Consider the following 13667-nt stretch of genomic DNA (forward strand, 5'->3'; position numbering starts at 1 on the left):
ATAATTATCTCAAAATCTGTCGTAACCCCGGTGAAGGCACTACTGAATTCATACACTGTGATTTTAAAATATTGAAATTTTCTGAATTTTTTTTTTAAATTTATGTTCAGGTTCAACCAAACATTTCTTAAAGATGCACTGTGTAACTTTTTTGGTGGAGGGTTCATCAAATGCTTTTCTCAATGGATGTTATTGCTTTGGAAAGTTTCACAGTACGGCATTAAACCTTTCTATCTTCACCACACCAAGTTACAGGTCAGATCTGTGGAGAGGCAACCCTGCTCACAGCCAGAATGAGATTTTTGAGCTATAAACCACCTGTAACTGAATAAATTTAAGGTAGAAATGTTTAATGTCATACTGTGGAACATTCCAGGCAGAGCAATAAGCAGGTGACGGACCCCCAACCAAAAAGTTACACAATGCAGCTTTAAAGTTACAATTTTGTGGGCAAGAATTTCAAAATGGATAATCAGAAATGAATGAATATTGAATGAAAATTGAATGGACATTAAAATTCTATTGAAGTAAAGCTCTAAAACAGATTAAAATATAATAAAGTGATGGGATTAAATTACACAGCAGAATTAGCATAAATACTAATTACATTTGCTTTGTTAAACCCAAAATGGCCGTCCAGTCCATTTAAGCTTCTATTGGGAGTCAGAAGATGGAACCAATCTGTCTAAGGAGTTCATTTTATAATGTTTTATTTTAATATAAGTGAGTTTAGAAAGTGACTTTAAAGCTGCATTGTGCAAATTTTCCGGTGGACGGTCTTTATGGAGTTGTTACTCTGTCTGAAATTCTGTATGGCATTATGGCCGATATGGCATTAAATGTGTCCATCTTGCAGCTGGTAAGAGCGTTTGTCCACTGATCCGAAAGTTGGCATTCGAATTTAACTTTTCAGAGATTATATGTCTGCAGGTAGTACGCATAGACATATATTCTAGCCTCTTAGCGTTTTGGCGGTGAATTACTTCGTGGACACACCTATGTCAGCGTATCAACGTTTTCAGGCGTCCACACAGTGCAAGATCAGATCTGTTCTCAAAAGGATTCGTGGGAGCTGACGGCACCAGATCGTTCCATCTCTAGAGCAGTTTTCTATCGGATTAGTGTGGACGAACACTGTATTTGCAATGAAAATGACTCAAATACGTAATGTGGATGGGGCATATGTACAATGATGTATGAATGTTTGTTTGAATGCGTGAGTGGTTCCTTGTTGTAAAGCGCTTTGAGTGCCTTGAAGGTGGAAAAGCGCTATAAAAATGTGACCATGACCATTTACCATTCAACTACATGAGGTTTTATTGACATTTATTGACTTTATTGGCTTGCCTCTCCACAGATCTGACATCTAACTTGGACCCTGCTGTCTCTGTAGAGATAAAAATCTGATGCCATACTGTGGAACATCCCAGAGAGATAAGAGAATCTGGTGACGGAAGCTCTACTGGACAAGTTTCACAGTGCACTTTTAAGGTAATGATACACTTTACTCCTCCGCATTTGACCAATTCTTTAGAGACACTGCTCCTGATTTTATTAAAACATAAACAAAAGAGAACTAGTTCATTATAAATAGTTTGCAACTGTCCAAACTTAGTCCAGACTTTCCTAACATGTCCATATCCTCCATGACAATATTATCTTCTTCCTGGTTTGCGTAAGATAAAAATCGATGCTGAGGCAAGTCAAATGTTAGCCTACTTGAATTGAGTAAAGCCTCTTTAAATGCCACTGGGGTAACCTGTCAGGAATAGCGGGTGCTTGGGACCTTAGACTGTAGACTTATATATAAATGGACATAACTGGCCGGCTAGCATGGACACGGTTCAGCTCCATCAACTCTGGTTCCAATTCATTTCTGGAATATAGTGACCCCTCTCTCTGTAACTGCTCCTGTCAGACTCGTCGTTTTGGTTTTAAATGTTCATGATTCTTGTGTTTTTCTTTTGCTAGTTTGCCTGTAAATCAAGATATGAACAAACTGTGTTTTTAAACTCCATTCACCTTCACTAGAATCATCTAAACTAAATATGAGTGTAAAGTAAAATATACAAATTATACAAGTGATTCAAAAATAGGTACAGACTCAGACTGTTTAATTTCTAATGGCAACTGGTTCCACAGCTGTGCGGCAAAATCAGAAAACGCATGCTCCCCACAAAGCTTACGTTTATTTTTTTGGGACAGTGAGCTGGAGCTGGTTTGCTGACCTGAGATTGCGAGAGGGGGCATAAGGGTGGATCAAGTCAGCGAGGTAGGAGGGTGCTAGGCCATGCAAACACTTAAAAGTAAGTCAAAGAATTTTAAAATCGACTCTAAAAGACACTGGGAGCCAAAGGAGAGAGGCTAAAATAGGTGAGATGCTTTCGTGTTTCCGGATTCGAGTTAAAAGTTGAGCCACTGAGTTTTGGACCCGTTGCAAACTGCAAAGTGCAGTTTGGCTGACAACAACATAAAGTACATTACAATAATCCAATCTAGTCGTCACAAATGCATGCATGACAGTTTCGAAGTGTTGCATTGCCATAATAGGCTTAATTTTGGCCAATTGTCTTAGCTGGAAAAAAATGATTTTACATTAGCAGTAATTTGCAGATAACATTTTAGATCAGGGTCCATTTTGACACCTAAATTTGTAACAACTGGCTTCACTAAAAGATTTAGTGAACCCAGGTCCACAGGAAAAGAACAATTTAAAGTGCTAGGGCCAAAAACCATAACTTCCGATTTTTCCTGATTAAGGTGCAAAAAGTTTCGTGACATCCAAGAGTTTATGTCACTGATGCAGTCTAGAAGTGGTCTGACAGCCTGTGGATCCTGTTTTTTTAATGGCAGATTTGGCTGTCATCTGCATAAGACCATTTTAAGACCAGTGTGATTAAATCTGAGCGTTTATTTGATCATTTTTATTATTGTTGGTATTATGTATTTGTGCTGCACTTTAGAAACAGTTTGTGAAAAGTGCCATATAAATAAAGTGGTCTGGATTGGATAAATAGCATTAATAAAAAACATTTTAAGCAGACTAAACTTGCGGACATGGTCTAATCTCACGCATATTTTAGGCAATTCCTTTCCGCTTGTCTGTTTTTGATAGAGTTTAAGAAAGTGAATGTCCTCATCGTTTGGGATTTGCGGGAGGGACAAAATATCACAAATGTGGGCTGGAGCAGGAATGAAAATTACAATTATTTGCGGGCGCGGGCAGGAGTGTGACTGAAAATTCTGTCCCTCGCAGACCTCTACAATGGAATTGCCAATCTCTGCTTAACAAAAGGTAAAAGGTGGCTGTTAACTTGAAAACTACATCTTCATGACAGCACAAGATGGAGCAGAGCATTTTGAGCTTTGGACACTTTGGAGATAGACTAAAAGACCAAGATAACTCAAATGTGCATGAATGAAACAAAACACAGCTCTAGGTTTGTTTTCGAGGAGGTAACAGCATTATAACATGGCTTAAAGCTCACAAGAGTTAATTTAGCTCAATATAGAATTTTTAAACAAGATTAGAGTTTTTATTGCTGTGTCCTTGGGCAAGACACGTCACCCACTCACTCATAAGCGCAAATGTGACGTGTGACAAATGCGTCATTGGCAGTGATTGGAAAAATAAAACACGGCACAGTTCAGAGACTGTTTTGAATGAAGTAAAAATTGCAGTACTTTTAGACACTGACCTTTGGATTGTTGCTCAGGTTCAGCAGCAGCAGTCCATCAGGATTCAGCCCGCCCACACAGATGCATTGTGGGCCGGGGCGGGTCACAGACTGCACTGACCCTGGTCCAGTTCTCTCTCTCTGGGTTTATTTACTCAGTACCACATCTCAAACTCCCACACTACACTGTCTAAGAGGATATGACTCAAACAAAGGCTGCTCTGTCTACGGAAAAGGAGTAAAACAAAAAAAAAATACTGTCTTTTACTATTTGTTAGATTTATTTGGCAAAGAAAAATGACAGAAAATACTGAAACTGTCAATGAATTTAGTGGTGTCAGAGTTAGATTGAAGGTCCTATATTACGCAAAATGGGCTTTAAGTCATGTTCTAACATTGTTACCTCCTCAAAAAACATACCAAGAGTTGTGTTTTATTTCATTTACACATCAGTAATCCTTTATTATTAGTCTGTCTACATCTCCAAAGCTCACAATGCTCTATTCCACCTTGTGATGTCATGAAGGGGTGGTTTTCAAGTTAGTATTTGTTACTTTTTGTTCAGTAGAGTTTGGCAATTCTATGCTGAAATAATCCTAATGATTCTAGTGAAGGTGTATGGAGTTTAAAAACACGGCGGAGCACTTCCTGTAACACCACATGACATCACAAGGTGGATGAACTCTAAATATGCAGAGGTTTGTGTGTTAAATACCTTTAAAGTGTGGCATCTATTGCATTTTCTTTTTGTTTTATTAGATTTTTGGATGTCACACTGCACAATGTGGGGAGTTTAAATAAAGTACAACACATACTTGGACTTATTTAATGTTTTTATTGGTATGGATGCGAGAATGTGTCTATATTTATTCATTTTACCGCTACAGATTTGCTCTGTTGAAGTTTAATTGTATTTTGTACAATGACAATAAATATAAAACTATTTTAAATCTAATTTAAATCTAATCACAGATACACGGTGCGATGGTTCACACGATCAGTCTGGGAAAAGACCAAAGTTTGTCCAAGTTAATCTCTCCAGACTCTATACTGAGACTATAGAGGCACAAACAATCCATATTTTAATCATGTTATTTAAAAAAGTATAGATATTTTATTACTTATCTTTCTATTTTATTCTGACTTGTACATTTACATTTATATAATTATGTCTTATTTGACACCTGTCTCTTGCTATCTTTTTTTGCTACTTATTTAAAGAATTTATTATTACCATTTATATTTTTGCTCTTTGTGATTATATTATATTGTGATGTGTGAGCTACTGTGTCCAAATAATTTCCCTTGTGGATCAATAAAGTTTGTCTAAGTCTAAGTCTAATAGTTTCATATATTTTTATAAATGTCACAATTATATATATATAAAAAATGCACTTATAACAAATTGAATATAGTTACTTCTGTATAGTTTTGACAAGATTAGAAGCATTAAAGGTGCACTATGTAACTTTTTGGGGGTCCATCACCTGCATGTTTCTATGGAGATGCCATTGCTCTGCCTGAAATGTTCCACAGTGTGACAATAAACAGCTCTACCTTACATTTATTCAATCACAGGTGAGTTTATAGCCCAAAAATACCTTGAAAAATAGACATTCTGATTGTGAGCGGGGTTGCTTCTCCCCAGATTTGACCTGTAGCTTGGTCTGGTTTGGTCTTCATGACGATAGAAAGGTTTAATACAGCTCCATGGAGAAAAGAATTTGACAGAGCCTCCACAAGAAAAGGTACACAGTCCACCTTTAAGTATTATTTGTATCAAGTTTGTTCAGCTTCGTTTAAGACTATGTGGGCAAAAACTCTCTCTCCAAAAAGGAAACAGTCCACTACATGCCAGAGGTGTTTTCACGTTTGTAAAAGTTAGTAAATGAAAGGAAATTGGGGAGAGATGGTTCAGTTCACGGAGGAGCTCTTCTGCTGTTACTGAAGAGCTCTTGTGTTTACGGTTGGACACAAACATTGATCGTGAACACAGCGAGAGTGAGAAGAGGGCTCACTCTGCACCAAGTCTCCAAAATATCAGACACACTCAGCATCAGTTTTCAGCTTGTCTTTGGTCTTACGGCGGTTCCAAGTTTATCGCGGCACTATGTAACTTTTTGGTTTGGGGTCCGTCACCTGCTTGTTTCTATGAATATCTCATTGCTCTGCGTGAAATGTTCCACAGTGTGACATTAAACAACTCTACCTTAAATCTATTCAATTACAGGTAATTTTATAGCTCAAAAACACTTAAAAAAAACAACAGGTATTCTGACTCTGAGCGTGGTCGCCTCTCCACAGATCTGACCATGGATCTATTAAAATAACTGGACATATTGCTGCATCCACTCACTGGAACTTCAGCGGAAAAAACTCTGGGCTGAGAGAGGATTTTTCTCATAGAGCGCAATGTAATCACAAAGGGCTCATGTTCGGCTGACAGGGCACCTACGACTTTCAAAAATGTCGGATTTGTCGGCAGTTTTTACCTATTTTTAGATCATAAACTTTTTCTCAGCTCAAAATTCTTAAGTTATCTTAAAAAATGCTTTATAATTGTTCGCTCTGGCTTTCTTACTCGCCCAAAATAAATACATAAATACAATACGCTCTGCTCAGCTCTAGCTCCTCTGATTGGTCAAAGCGATCACATGATACCACAAGCCTGCAGGAGAAAAGAGCACTACTGCGCGTGCTCAGTCCGCCCAGAGCCACGGGAAGTACCTCGCCGGGCTAAAGGCAAATCTGGAATCATGCGCCATTGAGCTCAGCCAATTGACTTGAATGGCCGGACATTTTGAAACCCCAGGGATTGGATCTGACCTGTAACTTGGTCTGGTTTGGTCTTCTGAAGATAGAAACGTTTATTGCCAAATTATGAAACATTCCAGACAAAGCAAGAACATCTTCAATGGAAAAAAGCATTTGAAAGACGCTCCACCAGACACGTTGCACAATGCACCTTTAACAGTATATTCTTTCATTTACTATGCTTGGACATTAGACACAAATCTGTATCAAAACCCCAGTTGTATTTCTCTGTGTTATGAAGGTTTATGAACTCACCCTCTGCTCCTGACAGGACACGAAGGTCTGGAAGCCTGGGGCCACTCCGAAGCCCAGCTGATCGATAAAAGGGGGTTCGTCTTGAGTGTGAATCTGAACCTTGATCCCGGCTTCAAAAGAGGTTTCATCTGAGAAGAGGAGACAGCTTTGGTTAGAAAGGCTTTATATTTTGATTGATTTTTATTGCAATTTTAACAAGAGACTGGCTCATTTAATATTTATTTCTATTACTCGTTCTCAAACATAACATCATCTAAAAAAAATCTTTAAAAAGTAACCCTAAGAAGTAGGAAAAAAGCTTGTCCGATTACATCAAAGTTATTTCAAATTCTACATATTCTCAGTGAAATAATTTCTGTTGCATGGAGCTTAACAGTTTTGGAAGTTAATTTTTCAATATTTCTTTCTCATTTTTATGATTCTTAAAATCATTCAGAGCCTTTGCATAGTTTACATATTCACAGAAGGAAATCACTGCAGAGGTTTCATGAGGTTTCGTCTGAGAACAGGATAACAAGTCTTTATATTTTGATTTGTTTGCATTGGTTTTAATTTATTTTTCTTACTATTTAAAGACCTTTGAATCAGTATGTGTACGAACTGCGCTTTACAAATAAACTTGCCTTAGGGATGCACTGATTCAATACTGAAAAATTTGTTGGATCAGATATCGGCTTCCAAATATTGATTCAGCCATTGGACATATACATTGAGGTAATAAGACTGTTTACTGGATGTAGTTGACCTGGAAAGTTTCATAATGTCTGAACTTTATTTTATAGAGAGCTGTTCAGTACTGAGTTGAGAGATAAATAATAACTACATAACACATTGGGGTCAGTTTCGTCTTATACTATTTTTGTTTAAAGGGCCCATATTATGCAATTTTCTGGTCTATATTATTATTATTATGTTGTTGTTTCATCACAAACATACCTAGAGTTGTGTTTTGTTTCTTTCACACATGTTTAACACACAAATCCTGCATATTTAGGCTGAGTTCTTCTCTCAAACTGAAAATACTCTATTCCATGTTGTGCTGTCATGTGGTAATACAAGAAGTGCTTTTTAAACTCCATACACCTTCACAAGAATCATTTGGATAATTTCAGACCTGGATTTCCAAATCTGTACTGAACAAAAGCTAACAGGAGCTGTTGTTAGAAAAGGTGTGTAGAGTCCCTCAGTCGTCCAAGTAGAATTCATGACAAAGGAGAAATTCAGTTTGTCAATTGGGCAAATGTTTATGTAGATCGAAAACGTTTCACAGCTCATCCAAGCTGCTTTTTCAGTTCTGGTCAGAATGCTGGTGGATATAAGGCAGTATACACCAGCACTGAGTTTCTCCTTTGCCACTTTCTCTAGAAAACTACCACTTGATGATATCACAACAGAACAGTTTGAGTTTAGAAAGAGATAAGAAAGGATTACTCAAATATGTGTGAAAGAAACAAAACACATCTCCAGGTATATTTTTGAGAAGGTAACAAAATTCTAAAATGGCTTAAATCTCACAAGAGAACAATAGGACCTGCTGTTTTCAGTCTTTGCACTGGTATCGGTCAATATCACGTATTAGCAGATATTTAACGCCATAGTATAGTATAGAAATATGTATCGGCACTGAAAAAGCTGGATCATTGCATCCCTAGTTATTGTTGTATTGGATTGTATCAGACAAAAATAGTAAACAAATTGACTAAGGTTTGTGATTTGAATCCTGCTTTATCAAGTTCATACTGTGTTTTGGTCCTTGGACAGGATATTCCATTCTACTTCTTTCTGAATGTGTCAGAGTAACTGCGTGCTTACTGAGGGCTGGAGAGGCAGCTGCCGTACATTTTGTCAGTAAAATCCAAGGGCATCACATCATGTAACATCTTTATAGTACAATAATACTTCAAATATATAATTTTAGTTTATTTAGTGGGAAAAAGAATCTTTAAGAATCACAATATCAGTTTTCTTACAACAAAGCAACATTCTTTAAAGATCCAATTATGCAAAATTAATCCATGAAAGCTTTAAGTAATGGTATAAAGTTGTTACCTCCTCAAAAACATACCTAGAGTTGTGTTTTGTTTCATTTAAGAAGTCCTAGATCATTAGTCTGTCTACATCTCTACATCTCTACAACTAAAAATGCTTTCAACCTTGTGATGTCATTGAGTGTTAACTGGTATTTTTAGCCTCAAGTAAGCTGCTTTACTCTTCAATACTTTAAAATAACCTTAAATTTTTACTTTTATTTTGGAATATATTACAAGATTCCCACTCTTTTTCCACTGACAAAACTTTTCCATGACTTTTTCATGACCTAAAGTTAATTTTCCATGACTTTACAGCACCTACATGTGTACAATGGATCATACTTTTAGGGCTAAATATGAAACGTTAAACCCTTTCCATTCACCTTATGATTTGGTAGTGGTATTTTTTTAACATTCAAAATACTGTCAGTGCATTTATTGTCGTCTCTTTTAAACAAAAGGCACAGACGCTCGAAAATATTCATAATAAACTTATGATAACGTAATAGAAAGCTGTAGTTACGCAATAGAGATACTAAAATTCCATGACTTTTCCAAAACTTTCATTGAATTTATACATTTCCATGACTTTTCCAGGACTTCCATGACCGTGAGAACCTTGATATTAGTTTTACGCTTTGTAGAGTTGAGAGAAACTGTCAGTAGAAAGTCTCAAATATCTGCAGGTGCACCGAGGAGTGAAGCAATTTCAGTGAGACTAAAAGAATAGCTACAACTTCAAAACCCAAAGCCCATAGCTGAAATTATCAAAATGATTCTAGTGAAGGTGTGTGGAGTTTAAAAACTTAATGACACTTAATGACATCACAAGGAGGAACTGAGTCTATGCAGGATTTGTGTGTGCACGAATGAAACAAAACACAACAGAGATCAGAAATAGTGCAATATAGGCCCTTAAATACAACATACATATAGAATGGACCAAGACACTAACAAACTATTACTACTGCTTAGATTTCCCTTTTTTTGTGATGAAAGAACATTATAAACCAAATAGAAATGTGCAGCTTTCACGTACACAGAAACACTTTTAGCTTCCCATATTAAAGCATGTATTTGCTTAGGACATGGTCGATGCTTCCTTGAAAGTGCACCTAGCTTTGAAGTGTAAATAATAGCGGCGAGATGCAGGACCTGCCGAAGAACCGTTTCCCCGTTGGTCGTAGTATATATAACAACGCAGCAAAAAACGCCTATGTATACACGCATGAATAAATGATGATGAGGATAAAAGGGAAGTCAATGTAAGTCAATATAGCGAGCATCTTACAGACAGTGGTACGCAGCGTGGATGATGTACAGTAGATCAAAACAAACAACTTCTATAATGGGCTTATGCAGTGGACCAAACGAAAACAAGCCATTAGAATAGATACGCAGGGTCCACGGGCCACCAACACTGAATAGTTGGGTAAATACTGAAGATGTTGTTTACTGTCCTATATGAAGGAATTCTCGTGATGGGTTTGCTCTGGTAAATGCCTTTATGTACTGTATTTTTCGGACTATAAGGCACACTTAAAATCCTTTAATTTTCTCAAAAATCGCCAGTGCGCCTTATAATCGGTGCACCTTAGGTATTAATTCTGGTTGTGTTTACTGACCTCGACCAAATTTTTGTGGTACATGGGGCTCAAATATCTGTCAAAGTGTTTTAGTACGACTTTGGAAAGCTACAAAGCTGCACCTCTTGATGGATTGTCAGAGCATTACGGCTACTCTCGTCAGGAGCCTCGCGGAGTAAGTCTGACAGAAGCTGACCGCATCAACGCACATGGAGCGACATGTTTTTAGTTTATGCAAATAAGCCACGTGGTTTTAAGTTTCATTTCTGTAAAACATAAACAAATGTGCACAAAGCTGCTTTAAACACATTATTACTCGATGTATATTTGAGTCGTCCTTGTAGGAAATGAAAAACAACTTTAAATGATCCACCACATTCACATTCATAATCCACATTCACCAAGACAGGGAAGCACTGCCGGGCAAATTACATCACGATCTGCCAATGGATCGTGGTCTCAAGTGTCGTCCGTTTGTTTCGCTTAATGCAATGTATAATCCGGTGCACCTTATGTATGGAAATAGATGAGAAAATTCAACATTATTGATATTGCGCCGTATAATCCTGTGCGCCTTAAAGTTCAAGAAATACCATATTTTTGCATAGTTGTTTGGTACATTTTTGTAGTTTATAATGTACTGTCACTTGCTTGACTCCACGGAAATGCTATCGCTCTGCTTTGAATGTTCCATGGTGTGACATTTTACGTAGACATCTAGCATGCATTCATTATGAGTATTTCTATTGCTAAAAAAAATACAATAACTCTTTCTGCGAATAAGGGCGACTCTCCACAGATCTGAATGGTAATGTAAAGCGTAGTTCTGCAACCGGCTTGTCTCCCTTGTGATAGATTGGGTTAAGCTGTACTGTGGAACATTCTAGACAAAGCAGGTAGTGGACCTATTCTGCTCTCCTTGTGTGTCTCTAACACAATTTAGCATTAAGTGTAACCCTTTTTTGAAACATGCGCACAGTCACGACATAGCGTCCATAGCTCTAATTTATTTCTCCAAAAAGATGGTTCCAAAAACAGAGTAAAACTGCAAAACAGAAAAAAAAACTGTACTTAGCACAGTGGAAAATATAACAAAGTTTGCTTAACTACACAATCCACTACCATATGAATACATAATTTTCAACAAAAACACATTTCTAACAACAATCCTTTACTAACAGAGCAAGACTATTATAATTCTTATCTGTATAAAGCACAACTTACAGACATTGAGGTCAAAGGCACGAACAAAAAGGCAGATGTCAGAGGATGAACACGTGCTACTGAGAACCAACAAAAACAACATATGGCTGACTTCCTCTCATAACTTCCTGTCTCTAATCAGGCCTTCAAAATAAAAGACTGACAGTGGTAAATGCAATCTACTGCAAAAACATACGGAAGCCGAGAGATGTCACAACAAATGCAAACGCCGCAACAAATACAAATGCGACAACACAACAAAAAGCCACAAAACACCAAAAAAAGCCACAACGGAAATGACCGCGGGACTCTATTTTAATGCAAACGCCGCAACAAATACAAACGCCAAAACACAAACGCAAATGCTGCAACATATCAAAAAGCCACAACACATCAAAAAGCCACAAAGGAAGTGACTGCGAGACTCTATTTTCCGACGAACCAATCAAGCGGCAAGTGAAGAAGAAGAACTACAATGTGAAAAGTAAAGGAACGGAGAAGTTGGAAACATAAGTAAAAGTGGCTTTTTAATGTGTCACAGCATTTACGTTTGTGTTGTGTGTATTTGTTGCGGCGTTTGCATTAAAATAGAGTCCCGCGGTCATTTCCGTTGTGGCTTTTTTTGGTGTGTTGTGGCTTTTTTTTGGTGTGTTGTGACTTTTTGTTATGTTGTTGCATTTGTATTTGTTGCGCCATTTGCGTTTGTTGTGACCCCTCTCAGGTTCCGTAAAAAGAACTATATAGAACACATTTTTTACATATTTGGGGCAAAACAGGACCCTCAACTAGAAATGTTACGCAGTGCACCGTTATGTAAGTCAGTGCATACATGGCCAAACAGAAAGGATAAGGTAATACAGAAAAAGTAATAGTGATGGGAATTTGGGCTCTTTTGTAGGATCCAAATCTTTTGGATCTGTTCATTTCAAAGAGTCGTTCAAATAATTGGCTCTTTTAATTTTTATTTATGATGTATTTATTGTGATTATTATGATTATTAATGAAAAAAGCTTTCACTCATGTTGCCGACTCTGTTTCTGTGCTGACTTTTGTGTTGGTTGAAGGTTAGTCTGAACAAAAATGCATCAAAACTAGAAAGATGTTTTGGTTCTTTGGAAACATTCACCTTAAGGAAACATTCAAAAAAGCCCATTCATTCACAAACATCACATCACTAAAAATGCTTTCAAAAAGTCACCTGAAAATGTAACAAATGTTCGATTTGGTCAGTGTTATTTAAAATTCTGCACATTCTCAGACAAATCATTTCTGTGCTGCGGAGCTTAACAGTTTTGGGTGTTAATTTCTCAATAATTCTTAAAATCATCCAGGGTCTTCACAAAGTTTTATTCGCAGAAGAAAATCACTGCAGCAAATCGAAATGTATTAAAACAACTGCACCGTGTCAAATTGTATAATTCCAAAATGAATCAAATATAATGAATTGAACAAAAGCTTTTAAGAGTGTATGTTTCACCACTAATCCATGTATCTTCTTCAGATCTGACAGGATTATGTAAATCACAGAGGAGCTAAATACAATGAAACTAACACACTCTAATTGTTTACAGTAAGAAGTATCTGTTACTCTGTTAAGTCCATTGGATCTACCTAGGGTGTGAACTACCATCTGGGTCCTATTTTACATAATCTTTCCTGCCACTTGTGAGTGATTTAACAACAATTATCAACTCCTGTACTCTAATAATCGTTGTTGTTTTCTTCTTTTGCGATGTGAGAAAGACCGGCTGGGGCATTATTCCAAACAAGTCAAATATAATAATTTGGGTTTAGTGAGGTGGACAAAAGTGTGAATACGTTTCTCCACAAATCCAAATAGCTTCTTCAATTCTACAATGAAACTAACACACCCTGTAATTACAGTAAGAATGTGTTATGTCCAGAGAACTAACCTAGAGTGTGGATAGTCGCTTCAAGTGATATTTTGCGTAATCATTTTGCTCCTAATGGGTGATCTAACTCCTTTTGGCAATTCATATTAGCATATTCTGATAATCCTTATTGTTTTCTTCTTTTTTATCCACAAATCTGAAACTAACATACTCTAGCTGATTGGAATAAGTATCTGTAAGTAGTTACGT

At 37.0% G+C, this 13667-nt stretch overlaps 1 protein-coding gene across 1 annotated transcript in view; it reads right to left on the bottom strand.

Annotated features, from left to right (window-relative positions):
• asic1b (acid-sensing (proton-gated) ion channel 1b) overlaps nt 1-13667 on the bottom strand; it is a 264462-nt gene that overhangs the window by 60713 nt on the left and 190082 nt on the right. The window contains exon 3 of the mRNA XM_055160808.1: nt 6747-6874. Coding sequence (XP_055016783.1) covers nt 6747-6874 — 128 coding nt within the window. The remainder of the gene's footprint in view (nt 1-6746; nt 6875-13667) is intronic.

This window comes from Boleophthalmus pectinirostris, unplaced genomic scaffold (genome assembly GCF_026225935.1).
Source record: "Boleophthalmus pectinirostris isolate CB_2022bp ecotype Guang Dong unplaced genomic scaffold, ASM2622593v1 HiC_scaffold_3, whole genome shotgun sequence".
Taxonomy (NCBI): domain Eukaryota; kingdom Metazoa; phylum Chordata; class Actinopteri; order Gobiiformes; family Gobiidae; genus Boleophthalmus; species Boleophthalmus pectinirostris.